General features: G+C 51.3%; 1 protein-coding gene across 4 annotated transcripts in view; it reads right to left on the minus strand.

The window, feature by feature from the left end:
- ZMAT4 (zinc finger matrin-type 4) overlaps positions 1-18,514 on the minus strand; it is a 180,433-nt gene that overhangs the window by 124,444 nt on the left and 37,475 nt on the right. For all 4 annotated transcript variants that reach the window (XM_054804757.1, XM_054804758.1, XM_054804761.1 and 1 more), the window contains one exon: positions 7,728-7,817. In XM_054804757.1, coding sequence (XP_054660732.1) covers positions 7,728-7,817 — 90 coding nt within the window. The remainder of the gene's footprint in view (positions 1-7,727; positions 7,818-18,514) is intronic.

Consider the following 18,514-nt stretch of genomic DNA (forward strand, 5'->3'; position numbering starts at 1 on the left):
CCGCTTCCCGGGCACGGACGCGTCTGCCGGGATTTCTCCCCGCTCCGACGGGGGGTTCTGCCCCCCCCCGGGCTGGGGGGAGGCAGAGGCTGAGCGGAGGCAGGGGGGCAGCAAGCCTGGCAAGGAGGAGCTGAGCAGCCAGGGAGGGTTTGGGAGAAGAGCTCACAAACAGCCCCTGGGCTGAACGTCTGTCAGCAAAACACGACTGCTGCTGCCAGCAAGCGTTTAGGAGCAAACGGCTTCCACAGATACGAGGGTAAGCGTACAAACTACGAACAAGCAGGGGAAAAGCACAATTGCACCATTAGTCACAATTACCTATTCAATCCATTCCACGAAGGAAACGGGAATCGCATTTAGGGCCGTATATGCACGGCCTCGCTTTTCCAAAGATCCCAGTCTGTTGTATTGGCCACTGAGCACGATTTATAAATGATCTCTTTTGAAAATACTCCTCTGTGCAGAACAAAGACCTTTCCAAAGCCGGGAAATGACCTGCTGCGTGCAGGTAGTTAGTGTCCCAGCTCATTCCCTGGACAAGATCTGGCCCCTGTGCCAGGGTAAAACTCCCTCCAGTGACAAGCCATCTGGAGACAGGCATGCACTTTTTTTTTTTTTTTTAAAAGCAAGTATTCCAACTGCTGGTATACAGTCAAAACAAAAAATAGTCTGCTTTCGAAGCTGCAACCTTCATTTCACAACAGCTTCACAAGCAGCTGTAAATGCATTCCGCAGTTCATCCCCATGCAAAGATACGGGGGCACGCGAGCGGCCCCGTGCCGGCTGCCCCGCAGGACCGTGCCCCTGCACACGCAGCGCATCGCTGGAACCGATGACACCGCTGAGGGGACAGCGGAGGCCAAGAGAAAGTCAGGTGGAGTCCAAAATCCAGCTCCCCTTTTGCAAATGTCACACTTACAGAGAACGAAGGGCCCAGCTCTTCAACTCCCCCACGTGAACGGGTGAAACAGCTCCGGCACGAACATCCACCCACGCCGTCTGCTGTGGTGGGCAGCAGCCCCCGAGCACCCGGCGCTGAGCCAGGCAGCCCTGGAGATGCCCCCGAGCCTCCCAGCAGGAGAAGGGCTCTGCAACACTGGGAGAGCGAACCCGACCACGCAGTTAACACCTGGCCCGCTATTTAAGGTCATTTTCTTCCCCCCAAAATAAGCACAATTAGAAAAGGGACCAATTTTCATCACTTTGTTGTTGTTGTTAACTATAAATCAACTTAAACCTTAGGGAGAAATCTCAAGAGGTGATAAGTACCGTTCTGAGTGTAATTTGCACTTCTTTTAAATAGGTTTCTCTCAAGATATTTTATGTCTTCAAAGGGAAATCACTTGAAAGTTAAGAGCAGAGTAAAAAATTCCCAGACTCTATTGATCATCAGCAGTGGTAACATATAAAGAGCCTCCAACAGAGCTCGTTTGAAAACCTGATACACTTCGGTCTTTAAGCATCAGGGTCTCTTCCTCTGCCTGGTCTGCTCTTCCATGACATTTTTTTCCTTTACAACCTACTTTCACAGAAATACTGCAGTTTAAAAAAAAAATATTTTTTTTTTCTAAAAAAAGTAAACCCCCTCAAACACCTCACTTGGACCCAAGGTCCCATTTACACCGATCTGCAGTTCGCTGCGCAGCTTATCCGAGTTCACCCAAGCATCTGGGCGAGAGCCTCAGAGCCTGGATGGGGATTTGGCCCCAGATTGGCACCCGTCTGCAGGAGGGGGGTGTCCTGTCCCCAATCTCCTGGGCAGTCCGAGAGTCCCAGCCTCTGCACAAAACACGACAGACCTTCACTGTCTAACAGCCGGCCATTGTTCATCCACTAAATGCTGCTCTTCGTTAGCAGGATGCGGGCGATGTTTGGGCTCGAGCGCTATTAATTAGTTACCCAAGTCGGTGGCATCCATCAGCGGAATTGCCTCCCTTCCCTGCTCCACCACCCAAACCCCCTGCACCAAGGGATCCAGCCCCCAAACCCCCTGCACCAAGGGATGCAGCACCCAAACCCCTTGCACCAAGGGATCCAGCACCCAAACCCCCTGCACCAAGGGATCCAGCACCCAAACCCCTTGCACCAAGGGATCCAGCACCCAAACCCCTTGCACCAAGGGATCCAGCACCCAAACCCCTTGCACCAAGGGATCCAGCACCCAAACCCCTTGCACCAAGGGATCCAGCCCCCAAACCCCCTGCACCAAGGGATGCAGAACTCAAACCCCTTGCACCAAGGGATGCAGAACCCAAACCCCCTGCACCAAGGGATCCAGCACCCAAACCCCTTGCACCAAGGGATCCAGCCCTGAAGGGTAATTATGCCTTCTCATTTGTCAGCGGCTGTTTTACCTGTAACCAGACGGGCTGGGGGAACGCGATCCGGGTGTCTTTTGTCACCCGTTGAATGACACCGTGCTGACAGGATTGTGCAGCCAGCTGGTAAAATAACATCGCTTCCCCAGCAGCGTGCCCGGGCCAGACCGTGGGGTGAGCCCAGCCCGAGCAGGGGCACAGGGCTCGGCCGACCCGCAGCCTGCTGCGGCAGGTCCCTGCTCTCCAGGGATGCTCCGTGCCCATGCATCCATCACCCACCTCTCCTCGCCGCTTCCCTTGCTCCCTGCTCGGTCTACAGCAGCAGCGGGAAATAGGCGCTAACGTCTCAATTTAGCTCCCATAAAACCCACACAAGCAACTCTCTAACCCCGCGCCGCATAAAGCCAGCCAACGCGCAAGGATTATTTCTACCGTTTGATTTTGCAATCTTCTCCAGGCGATCCCTTCTCCCTAACCTTTGCGGAGACGCGGCACTGACAGGGGCGAATGGCCTCGCATAAACTGGAGCACAACGAAACACGCCACGGCCTCACGGATAAGGCATCTGCTTCCCATGCTGACATCGCTCATCTTCTCATCTTCCTCCCCCCGCTCCATAGCCGTGCCAAGCCAGCCTAATTTATAGGGCTTCTCTTTGTAATATTAGAAACTTCAAAGCAAGTCTCGTACATCCGACGGAATTAACTTCAGTTATTCAGATGCCTGTTAACAAGCTGCTAAAAGGCATAATCCTCGCACAGGGCCAGGCAGTTGCGGTCCTTTGCTGGATGTTCCTTAAGCAATCCTCGGGAAAAGTAAAGGATTTCTATTCCGCAGATACAAATCCGCTGTCTTCATTTCCTAGGTTTTACTAAGAAGAAAAGCTTATACAGACCCTTGAAATATAGCAATATAAAACATAGCACTCAAGGCACTGCAAGGTATCTTTCAAATTGGAGTTAATTTTCTGCGCATGAAGGTGTTGCTGCTACAGAGCTATTTTCCGTAATGCTCTGTGTGAAATTCAGGCCACTTCCATTTTGGAGCCTGTTTTTCCTGCGGTACAAGCAAAGAGCAAGTACCAGTTTATAGCTATCTAAATCCAAAATGCTCGATGATTCTCGGAGGATCTCAGGACCTATCCGTTCCCCCAGGAAAGGCCAGCCCTAAGTTAAGGGGGGTGTTTGACAGTAAGCACGGTCCCACGGTCCCCGCTCTGGCAGGGACGGAGCCGCGGGCACCTCGGCGAGGAGGGGGGTGACTCCTTAGCTACAGACCCCGGCTTCCACCACCCAGCTCTGGCTCAGCGGGCATCCAAAACTGTGCAGGATGAAGCCCCGGAGAAGAGGGGAGGATGGGGAGGTGGGGGGCACGCAGCCGAGCCCCAGCGGGTCCAGGATGGGGGTCCCCCAGGGCACTCCCCGGGCAGAGCAACAGCAGCTCTCAGCCAGTCCTAGCCTTCTGTCGGAGAATAAATTCAAGTCTTACATCACTAATTTCTTTCATTGAAACCAACACCTGACCTTTTGGTTGAAAACCTCTGATCAGGTACAAAAACACCCAGTAAGAACGTTGGCTCTAAAACCAGACGTTTCATCTCGGTCTCGGTGTAATCGCTGAAGATTTAAGTTACGGCATGCAGTAAATTTTGCACCAGAAGGTATAAAAACTGTGATTTCCTTGCTGATTGGGAACCAAAGCCAAGCCTCCCAAGGCAGCCGCTGGCACCGCGTGTGCCTCAGAGGGGCACAGCTCTTAGAATCACAGAATCGCCGAGGTTGGAAAAGACCTTTAGGATCATCGAGTCCAACCGTTAACCCAGCACTGCCCAGCCCACCACTCACCCACGTCCCCGAGCACCACATCTCCGCGTCTTTTAAATCCCTCCAGGGATGGGGACTCCGCACGTCCCTGGGCAGCCTGTCCCAGTGCTTGACAACCCTTTCGGTGAAATTTTTCCTAATCTCCAATCTAAACCTTCCCTGGCACAACTTGAGGCAGTTTCCTCTTGTCCTAACGCTTGTTACTTGGGAGAAGAGACCGACCTGGCAGGACGTGCATTACCCTCAGCAACAAAATCCAATATCCTGCTATCTTCCCTCAAACAATTTATCCTTGCTATTATGACCCCTTTCTTTTTTTAAGGAAGATGATGCTGGTTAAAGCAATTTACTATCTAATAGTACAAATAGGGCTAGAAAGAATTTGAAGGCTTTTCTCCTGTCCCAAAAAATGCGTTTCAGAGCACATCAGAAATGTTCATCACGTCTGCCTTGATCACAAATAGGGGTCCTGTTTTTTAAAGGTAGTGAGAAAAGGCTGATTAAAACTGATTCACCAGTCCTGTGATTTGAGGATGGGACTCCAAATTTCAGAGGGACCCTGACACAGGCTGCAACCTTCTTGGATTACTTTCAGCTGAAATGTTAAGCGGAAATTTAAAATAAAAGGTCAACAATCATTCAGTACACCAAAGACACGAGGTTTTTCCCCTCCTCCACAAAAAAAATTAAAACAATAATGAACAGCCCAACAACTGAGTCGTTATCCAGTGCAAGACTAATTGTATAACCCTTGTACTTCTTACCAGGAAAGGATAATGGGTGTTTGGGGAATGCAGAGTATTTTTATAGTCCTCAAACAGTAGCAAATACTACCCTTCGCCTCACCGAAAGGTCAGGTAGCAAATGCTATTTCTAAGCCTATTGCATTATTATTTTATATATTTTATATATATATTATATTATATAATTATATATATTTATATTATATATATTGTATTTTATATATTATATATATTATACGTTATCTACAACTGCAGCAGCTTCTCCTTCCTCCTGCCATTCGCAAAACAGACAAGGTGTTTAGCTTTGTGGCCACAAGGATAGAGATCAAATGACTCACAGTCATGTAACAGTGCGGGTTTTGATGAAAAAAAGGCTAATATTCCCTTTTTTAGTCGCAGATGCTTCTACACAGAAATTTAATTGGTTTTCACAGATTGTTTCTAATATTCGTTAAAGTTGGCGTGCCGTGGGTGGACTAACAGTGCTGGATACCTGAATCGGGCAACGCAGCTGCTCGCCGTCCGTGGCAATGGTTGTCATGCAGCATTAGAGATCCCAGACTGGTTTGGGTGGGCAGGGACCTCCCAGCCCATCCAGTGCCACCCCTGCCATGGGCAGGGACACCCTCCACTAGCCCAGCTTGCCCAAAGCCCCATCCAACCTGGCCTTGAACCCTGCCAGGGAGCCAGGGGCAGCCACAGCTTCTCTGGGCAACCTCTGCCAGGGCCTCAGCACCCTCTAAACGTCCCAAATATTTCTGTTCTCTTTAAATGCAAAGGCTTGGCTAATCAGCAACAGGCCTGCTTTGAGCTGTAAAGGTTGGCAGCTTTTCCCTGCAATATTTTCCTAACATAAATAATTTTAGAATTTAAGTCTCGCATAGCTCTCCTTCACCGACCGCATCAGGACTTGTTATTCATCCCCCACTAAGGGCTGCCCTTGGCACAGTCAAACATCAGCAAACACAGAATTCCGTTACTTCTCACCGCTGCCTTTCACAAAAGAAATGGGAAGTAGCTCAGCTTTGACTTATTTGAGGTCTGTTCCAAGTCTGTATGTGCACGTCTGCTGCACCTTTCACATCCTGTAATTAATAACTCAATAAAAATACCGTCAGATTCTGCGGTTAAGGGGTAGATTGCATCTGCAATTACCCTCTGTGCAACATAAAAGTTCCGCTAAAATTTTAATTACTGTGTGAAGGAGCTTTCAGATTCCTTTGGCAAAACTCGCGTGCTTCCTCCTTTAATTAGAAGATACGGCATTAATATGGACAGCATTAAGGCACGGTCACACCCCCCTAGGTCTGAAATGGTTGGGATGCTATCGGCTGGGAACCTCATCAACAGCTCTCACGCCGGCCCCAGAACACGGGAAAGAGCTGAATGAATAAATCACTGTGAATCAGTCCTTCATAAATTTCATCTCCTTTTATTGCCGGACAAATGGCTGCGAGCTGGTCCAACTTCCTCAGGTTTGGTTGTTTATTTGGATGCAGCTGAGGAACCCCAATTGCAATTTTTCAGAAACGCAGACTGACCACAAACCTAGGCGAGGAGCCTTTCGGATCCAGCACTCCGTTTTCATCGACTCTCTGAAAAAAAAGGTGTTGGAAGAGACTCCCAGATGACTCTGCTTTCCCTGCGAGCTCTCAGGGGGGGTTCAGCCACGATGCGGCAATGACACCGCCGGCGGCCCCTGACCTCAGGCAGGCAGGAGGGCACGGCACCGCTGCGCCGGGTGTACACACAACAGCTCCGTACACGGCACCGCTGCATCGGGTGTACACACAACAGCTCCGTACGTGGCACCGCCGCGCCGGGTGTACACTCAACAGCACCGGGTGTACACACAACAGCTCTGGGTGTACACACAACAGCTCTGTACACGGCACCACTGCGCCGGGTGTACACACAACAGCTCCGTACACGGCACTGCTGCGCCGGGTGTACACGCAACAGCTCCGGGTGTACACGCAACAGCTCTGGGTGTACACACAACAGCTCCGTACGTGGCACCGCTGCGCCGGGTGTACACGCAACAGCACCGGGTGTACACACAACAGCTCCGTACACGGCACCGCTGCGCCGGGTGTACACTCAACAGCACCGGGTGTACACACAACAGCTCCGGGTGTACACACAACAGCTCTGTACACGGCACCACTGCGCCGGGTGTACACACAACAGCTCCGTACACGGCACTGCTGCGCCGGGTGTACACGCAACAGCTCCGGGTGTACACACAACAGCTCTGTACACGGCACCACTGCGCCGGGTGTACACACAACAGCTCCGTACACGGCACTGCTGCGCCGGGTGTACACGCAACAGCACCGGGTGTACACACAACAGCTCCGTACACGGCACTGCCGCGCTGGGTGTACACTCAACAGCACCGGGTGTACACGCAACAGCTCTGGGTGTACACACAACAGCTCCGTACACGGCACCGCCACGCCGGGTGTACACACAACACCGCCGTGCCCTCCTGCCTCCCAACCACCCGAACACACAAGCCTCCGGCAGCCGCTGCCCTGCCTCACCAGAAAAAAACTAGCCATCGCACTTAAACTGAATAAATGCTAGATATTTGCTATCAGCGTATTTTTCTTCCTATGAAAGAACATTCAAATAACTAAAAACGCAATTACTGTTGCTGATGCACGTAATATTTCTTGTATAGCTTATCGAAAATTGTTTCCAGTTACTTAGCATTTCAGCTAATCTAAATGTTACCTCTGGGTACCTGATCATCTGTGGCTGTAATGGAAAAAACGTTGTAGCACAGAGTCAATGATTCACAAAGCAGCTGAGTAAACAGGGACTTAAATTATACCCACGTTTTCTGACCGGAGCTTTTTAGCTGGACAACCTCCATCTATGGGATGAAGCATATAATAGAGGCGAACTTTGCTGGCATGTTTCCGACTCTGGAAAAAAAAAAAAAAAAAGAAAAGAAAAGAAAATGCAAGAAATGAAGTTACAAAAAAGCAAGACGCTCTATTGCTGTGCATGCAACACCAATCTGCAATAAGATTTCACATCCCCTTGATATATGTAGCCAACATGAAAGGAGAAAAGGGGGAAAGACCCAGGTAAGGAACATTTGCATTTCATGGAGATTTCACAGAGCTCTCCACCGAGCTGAAATGAACTGTGGAATGATTATGACACCTGCCATTAGCAGGAGAAATGGTTCACCCTCGCCGCGCTAAGTCCTGCTGCCTGCAGCCCCTTGAAGATACAGCAGGAACAAAGGCGTCGAGAGAAGAGCAACATTTGTCATCAGACCGCTTCCGTAGCCGGAGAGATTGAAAAGATCAGGGTTATTTAGCTTCAGGCGGAGACAGGATGGCATCACAGGATGCACACGCGCAAAGAGAAACCCACAATGCCTCCCCTCGCAGAAGAATAAAAGATAGAAGGGGTATAAAACCTCACTCTCTAGGAAATAAGCCCACTGATACCTGCCAAAGGTTTGAAAGAAATTTCTCCCACGAGTAAATTACCAGATAATTGTGCATTAGGAAATCTAATGCTGTCCTCGTACGCAGCTGGTGCTGGCCCTGCAGAGAGGGGATAAGGACCACGTGGATCCCGAGCCTGAGCCCCTTTCTCCTCTCTCAAGCATTTCTAAGGGGAGTTGAAGAGCAGAACCCTCCAGCCAGCCATGAGAACGGGAGGGCTTGTGCTCCGGTTAAGCAGCGCCGGAGGGGGAAGCCCTGGGCTCGACGTGATTGCTGCTGCAGGAACCAGCCCCAGGAGCCCAGGCACTGCCGCCAGGTCGTTCTGCTTTCCCGAGTCCTGCCCAGCGTCACCCCTGCCACCGCGGGCAGAGGACGGACGCAGACCGGTCGGTCGCACACGCGTTCCAGCATCAGCGGCGGTCACCGGTCCCAAAACTCGCTCTGCTCCTTCGTGCGAAAGGCCAGCAAGCAGCTCCCGTTCAGGCAGAGGGCACCGCGTACTTCTTCAACTTTTTCCCCTGAGAAAGGCACCGAGTGGGCAATTACTTCTCAAACGTCATTTATACCACAGGAAAGTTTTCTGGGGGACCTGTATTTTTGTAGAGGGATCCGGGAGAGCTGAGATGCCCAGAGGAGACTCTTCCCGTGAGGGACGCAGGGCAGCAAGGGCAGGAGAGATGGAGAGATGTCCTGGTCGCGCCAGCATCAACAGACAAAGCGATCCTTGCGACTTGCAAACCGTAAAGGAAGATTTAAAAGCTTCTGCAGCAGGAATGCAGACGTAAACTTTCAAAACACTAACTTACCGTCAGCTCTTGTCTTCCAGTAGATGTCAAGGGGGGAAAAGACTGCAACTACTCAATACCTGCACCCAGAGCCCAGACCTGCACGGCAGCTATTATTATGCAAAGTTTTTCCTCCAAATCTCCATTTCTGATTGCCTCACAGAACAATGGCACCGTAATATTATAATTTCAGATCACCCATTTGCAATTTTAAAATATTAAATTATCATTATCATGTTCTGGAAGATTCTTTTTCCTGTGGTGTGAACTTGGAGCTAAATTTGCCGAGAGCTATATTTGTATGCATAAATGTGACTATGCAATAATTTTTTCTAATGGAGCAAATCAGTCAAGATAAATAACGTCAAATTACTTTCCCTAACTCGTCTTTCTGCATGCATTTAGAAAACGTGACCTGCTGTAGTCAGAGCTAAGCGCAGGAAACCCCAAAAGCTTCAGCTATCGGCGCTGAGCAGTCCCGACAGCGACGGCATAAACAAGAAATGACAGAATAAACATTTGAAACGCAAAGGACGGAGGTGCGAGGTTAGCATCACAATTTGGTGGCACTCCTACTTTCTTCCTGAAGGGATGCTCGGCTGGTTTCACCTCGTGGAGGTTTGCACGCCGGGCAGGGCGCAGGCGATGGCCGGTCCCTTCGCACAGGGCAGGCGACGGGACAAGCCACCGCGGTCCCTCGCCCCGCACGCGTTGGATGGAGGAGAGTGAAATGCACCGTAAAGGTGACGTGGCCAGAGCTTTTCAGCTTAGCTCCTTTACTGAATATTTACACCCCTCGGATCAGCCAGCCAGCCTCGAGTCATCCTTCCCACAGTCACGAGGCTCTTCCCTCGGGTGAGTTAATCCAGCGCTTCGCGGTGCCTACTCGCACACAGCCACAGCCTGCTGAATTGAGAGGTTAAAAAGTTTGTGGGTTTTTTGTTGGGTTTTTTGTAAGATGAAGAGGCAAGATTTTAGCAGTAATCATTTTTAGTGTTCTTTTCCATGGCACTCAGCTGTGCCATAAATGATGTCCAAATGTCTGCGTTAAAAGGCAGCAAAGCTTCAGCCTTCTGTAAAACACCTCTCACCTTTATTTATGCATTTGTTCGGATTTATGAAGGCTAAGGTAAAGAAATAACTTATGTTTGGCATAATCTAAAACTACACGGCTCCTTATGCAGCCTTATTATCCTACGGTTATAAAAGCAGAGCTTAAAATCATCCTTGGCCTTTGCAAGTACGTAGTGAGCGAGCATCTCATTCCCTCTCAGGGAGCGGAGGTAGCACAGCCCATTTGTCACCCATTTTATCTCTGGTATTTTCTACATTTACATGTGTATTTATCATCTTAACACCACGGCAAGAGCGAGGTGATTATTCATAGCGTGCCGCTCGCAAACAGCCCTGCAGGTTATCTCTTCCCCTCCACAAAGCAACTTGAAATCTGCAGGTCCGAGACGCAAGAAGGGCAAGAGCCGGGGAGGGGGCGGCACGGTCCCGTGGGCAGCACCGCAGCCCCCACCACGCAGGAGGGACTTGCCGTGCTCCTGAGCCCCAGCCCGGCTCTGTCATCCCCATCAGAGGTCCCACGTGGCTGAAGGAGCTCTGGAGGACACGGCCCCAGGAGGACTTCTAGGGACAGCGGAGACAAGAGCATCACATCTTTGTTGGTGACATGTTCAGCAGATCGAGTGCACCCTCAGCAAGTTTGCTGATGACACCGAGCTGTGTGGTGGGTCGACACGCTGGAGGGAAGGGATGCCACCCAGAGGGACCTGGACAAGCTCAGGAAGTGGGTCTGTGCAAACCTCATGAGGTTCAGCAAGGCCAAGGGCAAGGTCCTGCACGTGGGTCAGGGCAATCCCAAGCACAACTCCAGGCTGGGCAGAGAATGGATGGAGAGCAGCCCTGAGGAGAAGGACTTGGGGGGTTTTGGGGGACGAGAAGCTCAACATGACCCGGCAATGTGCGCTGGTAGCCCAGAAAGCCAACCGTGTCCTAGGCTGCATCCCCAGCAGCAGCATGACCAGCAGGTCAAGGGAGGGGATTCTGCCCCTCTACTCCGCTCTGGGGAGACCCCCCTGCAGTGCTGCGTCCAGCTCGGGGGTCCCCAGCACAAGAAGGACATGGAGCTGTTGGAGCGAGTCCAGAGGAGGCCACGGAGATGATGCGAGGGCTGGAGCACCTCTGCTATGGAGACAGGCTGAGAGAGTTGGGGTGGTTCAGCCTGGGGAAGAGAAGGCTCCGGGGAGATCTAATTGCGGCCTTCCAGTCCCTGAAGGGGCTACAGGAAAGATGGAGAGGGACTGTTTGTCAGGGAGTGTAGTGACAGGACAAGGGGGAATGGGTTTAAGCTAAAGGAGGGTCAATTTAGATTAGATATTAGGAAGAAATTCTTCCCTGTGAGGGTGCTGAGGCCCTGGCACAGGTTGCCCAGAGAAGCTGTGGCTGCCCCTGGCTCCCTGGCAGTGTTCAAGGCCAGGTTGGATGGGGCTTTGGGCAACCTGGGCTAGTGGAGGGTGTCCCTGCCCATGGCAGGGGGGTGGAACGAGATGGCCTTTAAGGTCCCTCCCAACCCAAACCAGTCTGTCATTCTATGATCACTGCCTCCCCACCGGCCGCCCGGACCTCCAGCCCAGGCAGAGACCCACCGACACAACCTCACAGCACAGCTTGCAGCAGGGCTGGCTTGGCCAGCTGAGCATCTGCTAGCAACCGCCATCCAAGTTATTACAGATACACGGGGGAAAAGGGGCCAAAGGAAGAACCACGTAGTCAGGAAACCGGGATAAAGTGGGATCAGGGCACATCCAGCTCCCATTTGGATCCGTCTCACCGCATGTACGAGCCTTAGAAAATACAAAACCTTGACACATCTGTAAATCCATGGTCTGGAACAAGAATGCTGCCTTTGGAGATACCTGCCTGTTCATCGACAGCCACCTCAATTTTATCTTAGGGTGCGCTAAGAGCGTATTTCTGTGCCTGTGAATATTTCTTTTGTAGCTTCACAAAGTATTACGCCAAGGGCATTTTCACTTAAATTCTCTGTCTCTAGTGTCTGGAAACAACTCCTTTAGAAGGCAATAAGTCTAGCCTAATACTACATGCTTTAAAAACAACCCCCTCTATGCAGGAAGGGAGGGGGGGAAGCTCAGAAAGAGCTTGTTTTCACATAGCAACTGCAGACTCCTGCATTGCAAGCTCATGCATTGCAATGAAGTTTTGCGGCAGGCTTCTGCTCAGAGCGAGCAGCAGCGCGGCGAGAGGAGACAATCGCGTCTCTGTGGGAGCGACGGCAGCTGGCGGGACCCCGGGAGCCCCGGACGAGCTGGTTTCAGACTCAGCAGCCCTGCTCACCCTGACTCGTGGAGGCTTTGCTCGCTGCCATCATAACTTTAGCAGCTCCTTATACCAACAGCAGCAATGTCCCCGGGGAGGATTGAGACCCATTTCCCTTTACAAGGCCAGAAGTCCCGCGTGGAGGCTTTATCCGGGGGTTTGCTGGGCTGCACAGACACGCACAGATCCCTCTTCCCCGCGGTCTGCCCGGGGGATGCAGCACAGCCCTCCCCTCCTGAGCAAGAGCTCGGCAGCCTGCAGTGGCCCCGGGATCTGCTCCCACTTTGCACCACTGATTTAAGCCGACCTGACAGTCTAAAACATTTCACCATCTTGCGAGGGACTTCTTCCCGTACCCCCAACCACCTTGCCGGGTTCGAACCAACCGTTTCTGCTGCTTTCCTCACACTGTGCTTGCATCTGATCTAATTTCTCTATTCCCCATAGCTCCCTTTATCATCTGCTTGTTCACTCCTCTGCACAGCACCACGGTTTTCAGCGGGTCTGCCTTTCCCCTCCCTCCTCTGTGCCAAAGACCGGAGACCCACCGCGCCGGGGGACACGCGGCCGTGCCGAGCACGGGAGGGAGATGGAGAAAGGAGCAGCAATGGCAGCCCAAATGGCTGAGGCTTCTCTTAGTTTGTAATAAATTCTTTTTCAGGAAGCCCGTTGGTTGGGTTTTAATCCTTTTAGTGCGTACTGTGTTGATTTTTCCGTATGCTGGCAGTTTCTTAATTAAATTGCCATGAAACATGCAGTCATATGATTACACCAACTTTATTATCTGCATCGGCCCTACTAGTAATCTCATCAAAAGAGAGAAAGTTATTTTGGCCAGCCCCAGTTCTCTAAACCTCACGCAGAATACCAATTACATCGTCCTCCTGAAGCTACGTACTCGGGTTCCCTTTCCAGGACCTGTTTTGCTGTGCCAAGCTGGGAGGGCTCCGCTCCCCACCATCGTCCCCCCGCTCGCCTTCCTCCTAGAAAATTCCTGCGCTTTCCAAGTCCCATAAAGGCTCAGCAGTGGCGATGCAGAGCGCGTGGCCAGCTCTTCTCAAGCGTTTGCTTGGAAATTACGAGACCTGCTGACTCGAAAACCCCCGACATTCTAGATTTCATAATCGCTGCCTAACAAACTTCCAAATTTCTACTGGAACGGAACCAATTTATTCCTCATACTGTGATATAACAACATCCTCTGCTTTTTTTCAAAAATAGAGGACAGAACTATTTTCAGCAAACGCCTTCCCTTTTTTGCCTCTTCTACCCACACGACCAGCAAACGCTATTGTCGAGATCCCCGTTGTTCGCCACAGAGACAAACTCCCGTCTGTTATTCCAGACGCTGCTGGATGCCAATGTCCTTTTTCTCCCTTTGTAATTTTTGTAAAGCCTCATTTATAATTTATGGTCATTTCTATCCACTTCCCCTTATTCCTCTGCGAGTTAATATTTTAAAAAGCGTCTACTTATTCTTGTGACTTTCTGGGCACGCAGATACGTGTCCGTAATTCCCAATTGCACACAGCGGAATTTTCACCCCCATGAAACCGGCTTCTTCAGAGCAACAGGTAGAGATATTACTGGTTTGGACGTTGATTTGCTTACACATAAAGGCAATTACTGGTGACCTGTTCAGCCAAGCAACCACTAGTCTGGTCCAAGCCTGACAACTTTAATTATAATCAACATCATTGTTGCTTCAGTCACCTTCATAAGAGAAAAAAAAAAATCTCACCCGCTAGATTCTCCTTGCAGTGTGAGCTGAGAGCTCCCGTGGCCCCACGAATTTCCTCCAGGAGAGCCCAGAAACCCCCTTTCCCACCCACCGCCCTCCGGCTGGAAAAATTAAAGCTCCAGAGAGGGCTCACGCCGCCAGCCCAGGAGGTCCCTTGGGAAAAGGGTTTTTAAACTGCGCTTGTTCAAGGTGAAAGAAATGCTGTGCCTTTGGGTTCTTCCCCTCGGTGCAGTCCCCATCGCGCCGGCAGACCAGGCGGACGGCGCCGGTACCCCGCATGGGTGGGCACCACGGGTACCTCCAGGGCATCTCCCACGCTGCAGTCGCACCCCAGCGCCCAGCCCTGCCCTCTCACGTCCGCCGATCCAGAGGGATCCAGGCTCAGCCCTGCACTCCCCGCCTGACAGATACCTGCAGACCTCCAGAACACCAAGGCAGGAATTTTCTGTCTCAGGAATCACCATTTCAGCTACGTGATCTTTAGCTTTACCGCTTCCTATATTGATTTTGACCATAGTCAAAGTACCTCTTGTCCTACGCGCCGCTGCGTACCCTACGGAGAGGAAAATAACTCTCTTTACAGCCTGCTGCCGGAGCAGCGTGGTACGAGCAGCAGGGCTCAGCGCCCGGCAGACCTGCCTCCCAGTACCTGGGATCGCCCGCAGGCTTCTGTTCCTCCCCAAATGCACTGAAAGTCCCTTCCCGCTTCACATCCTCGCGTTTCTTCTGCAGGCGGATCTTACGCCTAAGCCAATACAACTGTGAATTTACTTTTCCACTGGTGCCTAGGGATTTTTTTCCAGGCAGCGTACCTCCCTGTGAACGGGCCAAGGGAAAGGGGATGCAGGGGATGGAGCAAGCGGGGTGCTCCGAAACGTGCTTCGCTCAGCAGCTAAATCCTTGCTGTTTGCCCGCAGCCAACTGATGTCGAGCAGCGGCAGCTCAGGTTTCTCAGCTCAGGCCACTCTGCCGTCGGGTACTGATGCTCGAGGCGTGGATGAGCTTCAGTGCTGGTACAGAACTACCATCCTGGCGTCGAGTCGGCAACGGAAGAGTTAACGCAAACATAACGTCTCACCGCCCAGCACCGCGCTCTGCAGAGCGGCATGCACCGGCAGTGCCGCCGTTGTTCCCGTTCTATCTTTATGTGTCTGAAACAAATCACTTTTAAAGCACGTCAGCACCAGTCACTTCTGAGAGCCCGGCTCAGCCCCGGCGCAGCGCGTGGGCGGGTTTTGTCACAACACACCACGATAACTAAAGACTCTGCTTTCAAACACCTGGAACCCAAATGCCAAGCATGGGTTAAGAGTTTAAAATATTAAAGAAAAAGCAAGAGCGAATACCTGGAACAAACAGGTACCCCCTCCTGCACTTTGGGAGCAGAAAGGGGCTGCCGCGGGAAAGCGAGGGCTGCAGGGACTTTTGGCGACGGCTTGGGTAGCGGAGCAGCATTTCATCGCTTTTATTGCACGTAGGCTTAACGTGACATCCCCTGTGCCTCTCCGTTACCGCTGACCTCAGGGTCTCATCCCTGGTGGATTTTACCACTGCTCTGAAAGTACCTTTGAACTTGAGCTATTTTTAGCCAGAAACGGGACTCTGCACAGAGGTACCTTGGAAGGGAGCTGTACGAGAGGGCTTTATCTGCTCTGCTGTTGCTGCTATTTAGCGATAGATGTTGACACTGGGAGTGCATTAAAAATAATGTTCAGCCATTAACGCTGACAGCAGCATAGTAACACGGAGCCTTGCAAAGTACCATTTAATCTACACTGGTTTCCTGAAGCGCACCGTGATCCAGCAGCTAACGCTGCCCTGGTGAGTCTGTACTGGCTGCGTACGGAAAAGGGAAGAGGCAGCACGAGCATCTCACCGTACAACACTGACATCCACGTATCTCTTCCACATACAACGTGTGGCCACGTTGACCTCAACGTATTTTAATTGCTGCTGTTAGCACTACATGAACTGGGTACCGAGGCAATCTGCAGAAGGTCTAGAGGCGCACGTACAAAAAACCAGAACGCTACCTTCATATTCTTTGCAACCGAACCACAAAAAAAAGCTTTCTTTAGCCTGATTTTTTTTTTTTTCTCCCCAAGCCAAGGTTCTCCTACCAAACACCGGCACGATCTGCAGAATAACAGTAATGTTTGAGCAGCTACTAAAAACATCATAGCACGCGTACACCACGGCAGAGCAGATTCTCAGCAGTTGTGGGGAAGGATCAAGGAACAACAGGTAGGACATCCCCTCCTCCTCCCTCCTCTGAAGTATTTATGGGTTACTCTCAGTAAAGCAAGGCAAAACTCGGCAGGTAAGTAGCAGCAATGGCAGAACATACAAGAGAGAGCATTGCTAGCGAACGTTAGCGTTCCCCTCGATCATCAGCACGAGAGCCCTGCATAGTCTTTATTTCCAGCTGAAGCGTGTCCTTTCCGCTCCTCCATCCTGGAAATGCCTGCAGCATCTCGTGCACGGAGCTGGCACCAGACACAGAATATTCCAGCTCCTTGTGTTCTAGCGCAGCATTCACTTTGTTAAATAGAGTATGTGCTCTTCCGCTGCATTAATATTTCAGACAGAGGACTGCCGTTCTGAGCACACACATCTTGATCCTTAAGGCACTAATGTGCCAATAGTAAACAATGTTTATTATTCCTTCAGACAAGCCATCATTTTATGCGGTTTCGCAGAGAAGGATGGCCCAACTGGAAGCAGATTAACCCGAGCACCGCTCCAGCCCTGCGCAGACAAGGAGTATTGATGAGGCTGTCGATACCGCCCGCCCGCTTCGCTCCGGAGACAGGGCGAGAAATTCCAGAGAGCGTTCGGCTCCAGAGACGAGCCAAAGGGCACAGCACTTTATTTGTTCTCCCCGGTTTCCTCTGCATTTGAATTTTAATACGCTTCGCCTCTGCCCTCCCCCTGCCGCTCAAGGCTCCACCGCCAGCATTTAAGCATCATTCCTTCATCTCACAAGGTGAACAAACATTCGCCCGACACCTTCCTGGGCGTATTTCTTCATTTTAAATGAAAAAGCAAAGTACCATCTGAACACCTGAAGCAATAAAGATTACAAGGGAGAAAAGTGTTATAGCAGCTTAAGGAGCAAATGTGGTGATGAATATGCAGCTCAGGGTGGAATCTGAGAGCGACTTTGCATATTTGGTAATTTTCCTGCAGGATTGTCAAGGAGAAACTTGAAAATAAATGGTAACATCTTCCTAATGGCTGTGAACACATCTATACAGAGATGAGGACTCGGAGCTAACTAAGGAAGCTCAGCTTTTTAAATTTACGGAGCAGCTCACCAAAGTGATTGATACATCCTTTCTCAAAGACAGCGCTGGAAGGAAGTGTTAAATTACGGGTGATCTAGAGAGTGTCCAGCAGCAAAGAGGCTTCCCGCTCCAGAGGAAGGTGAGATGCAGAAATACAGAAAAGGAAAAACTCATCTCTGGGGCACAGAATTTCGATCGCATTGCAGCAAGTACAATGCATTTTATTTTTCTTCTCCTCCTGTTTAGCAAGCACCGTGGCACCGGCCACTTCCCAAATCACTGCTGCCCTCTGACCCTCTCCGATTCCTCCTACGCTCTTCCCCGTGCAGAGGACGGCAGCCCTTGCTGAGGGTATTACGCAGCTGATAAAGCAGCCACACAACTGCAAGAGCTTCTGATCACAGGGCAGCGGCCTCAGTTATTTCTTTGCAATACCTTTGAGGGGCAAATGGCATTTGAATAGTGATGCTCTGTTGATAAAAGTCCCAGGAGCCTGATGCAAGACAGAGCTGCTGTAGCACAAACCGCGTGCTCTGAATCCCAGCCTTTTGACAGGCTCTCCCATCCCCTCAAAACGGGCTCTGCGTGAAGGTGCAGACTCCAGGTAGCTGCCTTCTGGTTCTCCCACCCACAGATGTCATTTAAAAACAAAACAAAAAAAAACCCCACACCAAAAAAATCAATCCTTTCATATCAAAGTTGTGCTTGAAAGACACACGCTGTCTGTGCCATCAAAGCAGAGCAAAACGGTCGATGGCTGCGAGACGCTCCCTGTCCCTGCGGCTGGCGCAGAAGGTGCCCCGGGAGGAAGACGCCGGCAGACGTGCCCCTCGCAACACAGCCGACCCTCCCCACCTTCCCCGCCGCCCACGGCCCCGGGAGGAGGCGGCCGAGGAAGGAGCAGCCATGGCAAGGCACGAGCATCCTTCTGCTCCACGTCCGCCACGGGAGCCGGCCGATGCCGGCGACAGTTAAAGAGCATCGGGAGGGGGCTGGTCCCAA

Source organism: Grus americana, chromosome 26, assembly GCF_028858705.1.
Source record: "Grus americana isolate bGruAme1 chromosome 26, bGruAme1.mat, whole genome shotgun sequence".
Lineage (NCBI taxonomy): Eukaryota > Metazoa > Chordata > Aves > Gruiformes > Gruidae > Grus > Grus americana.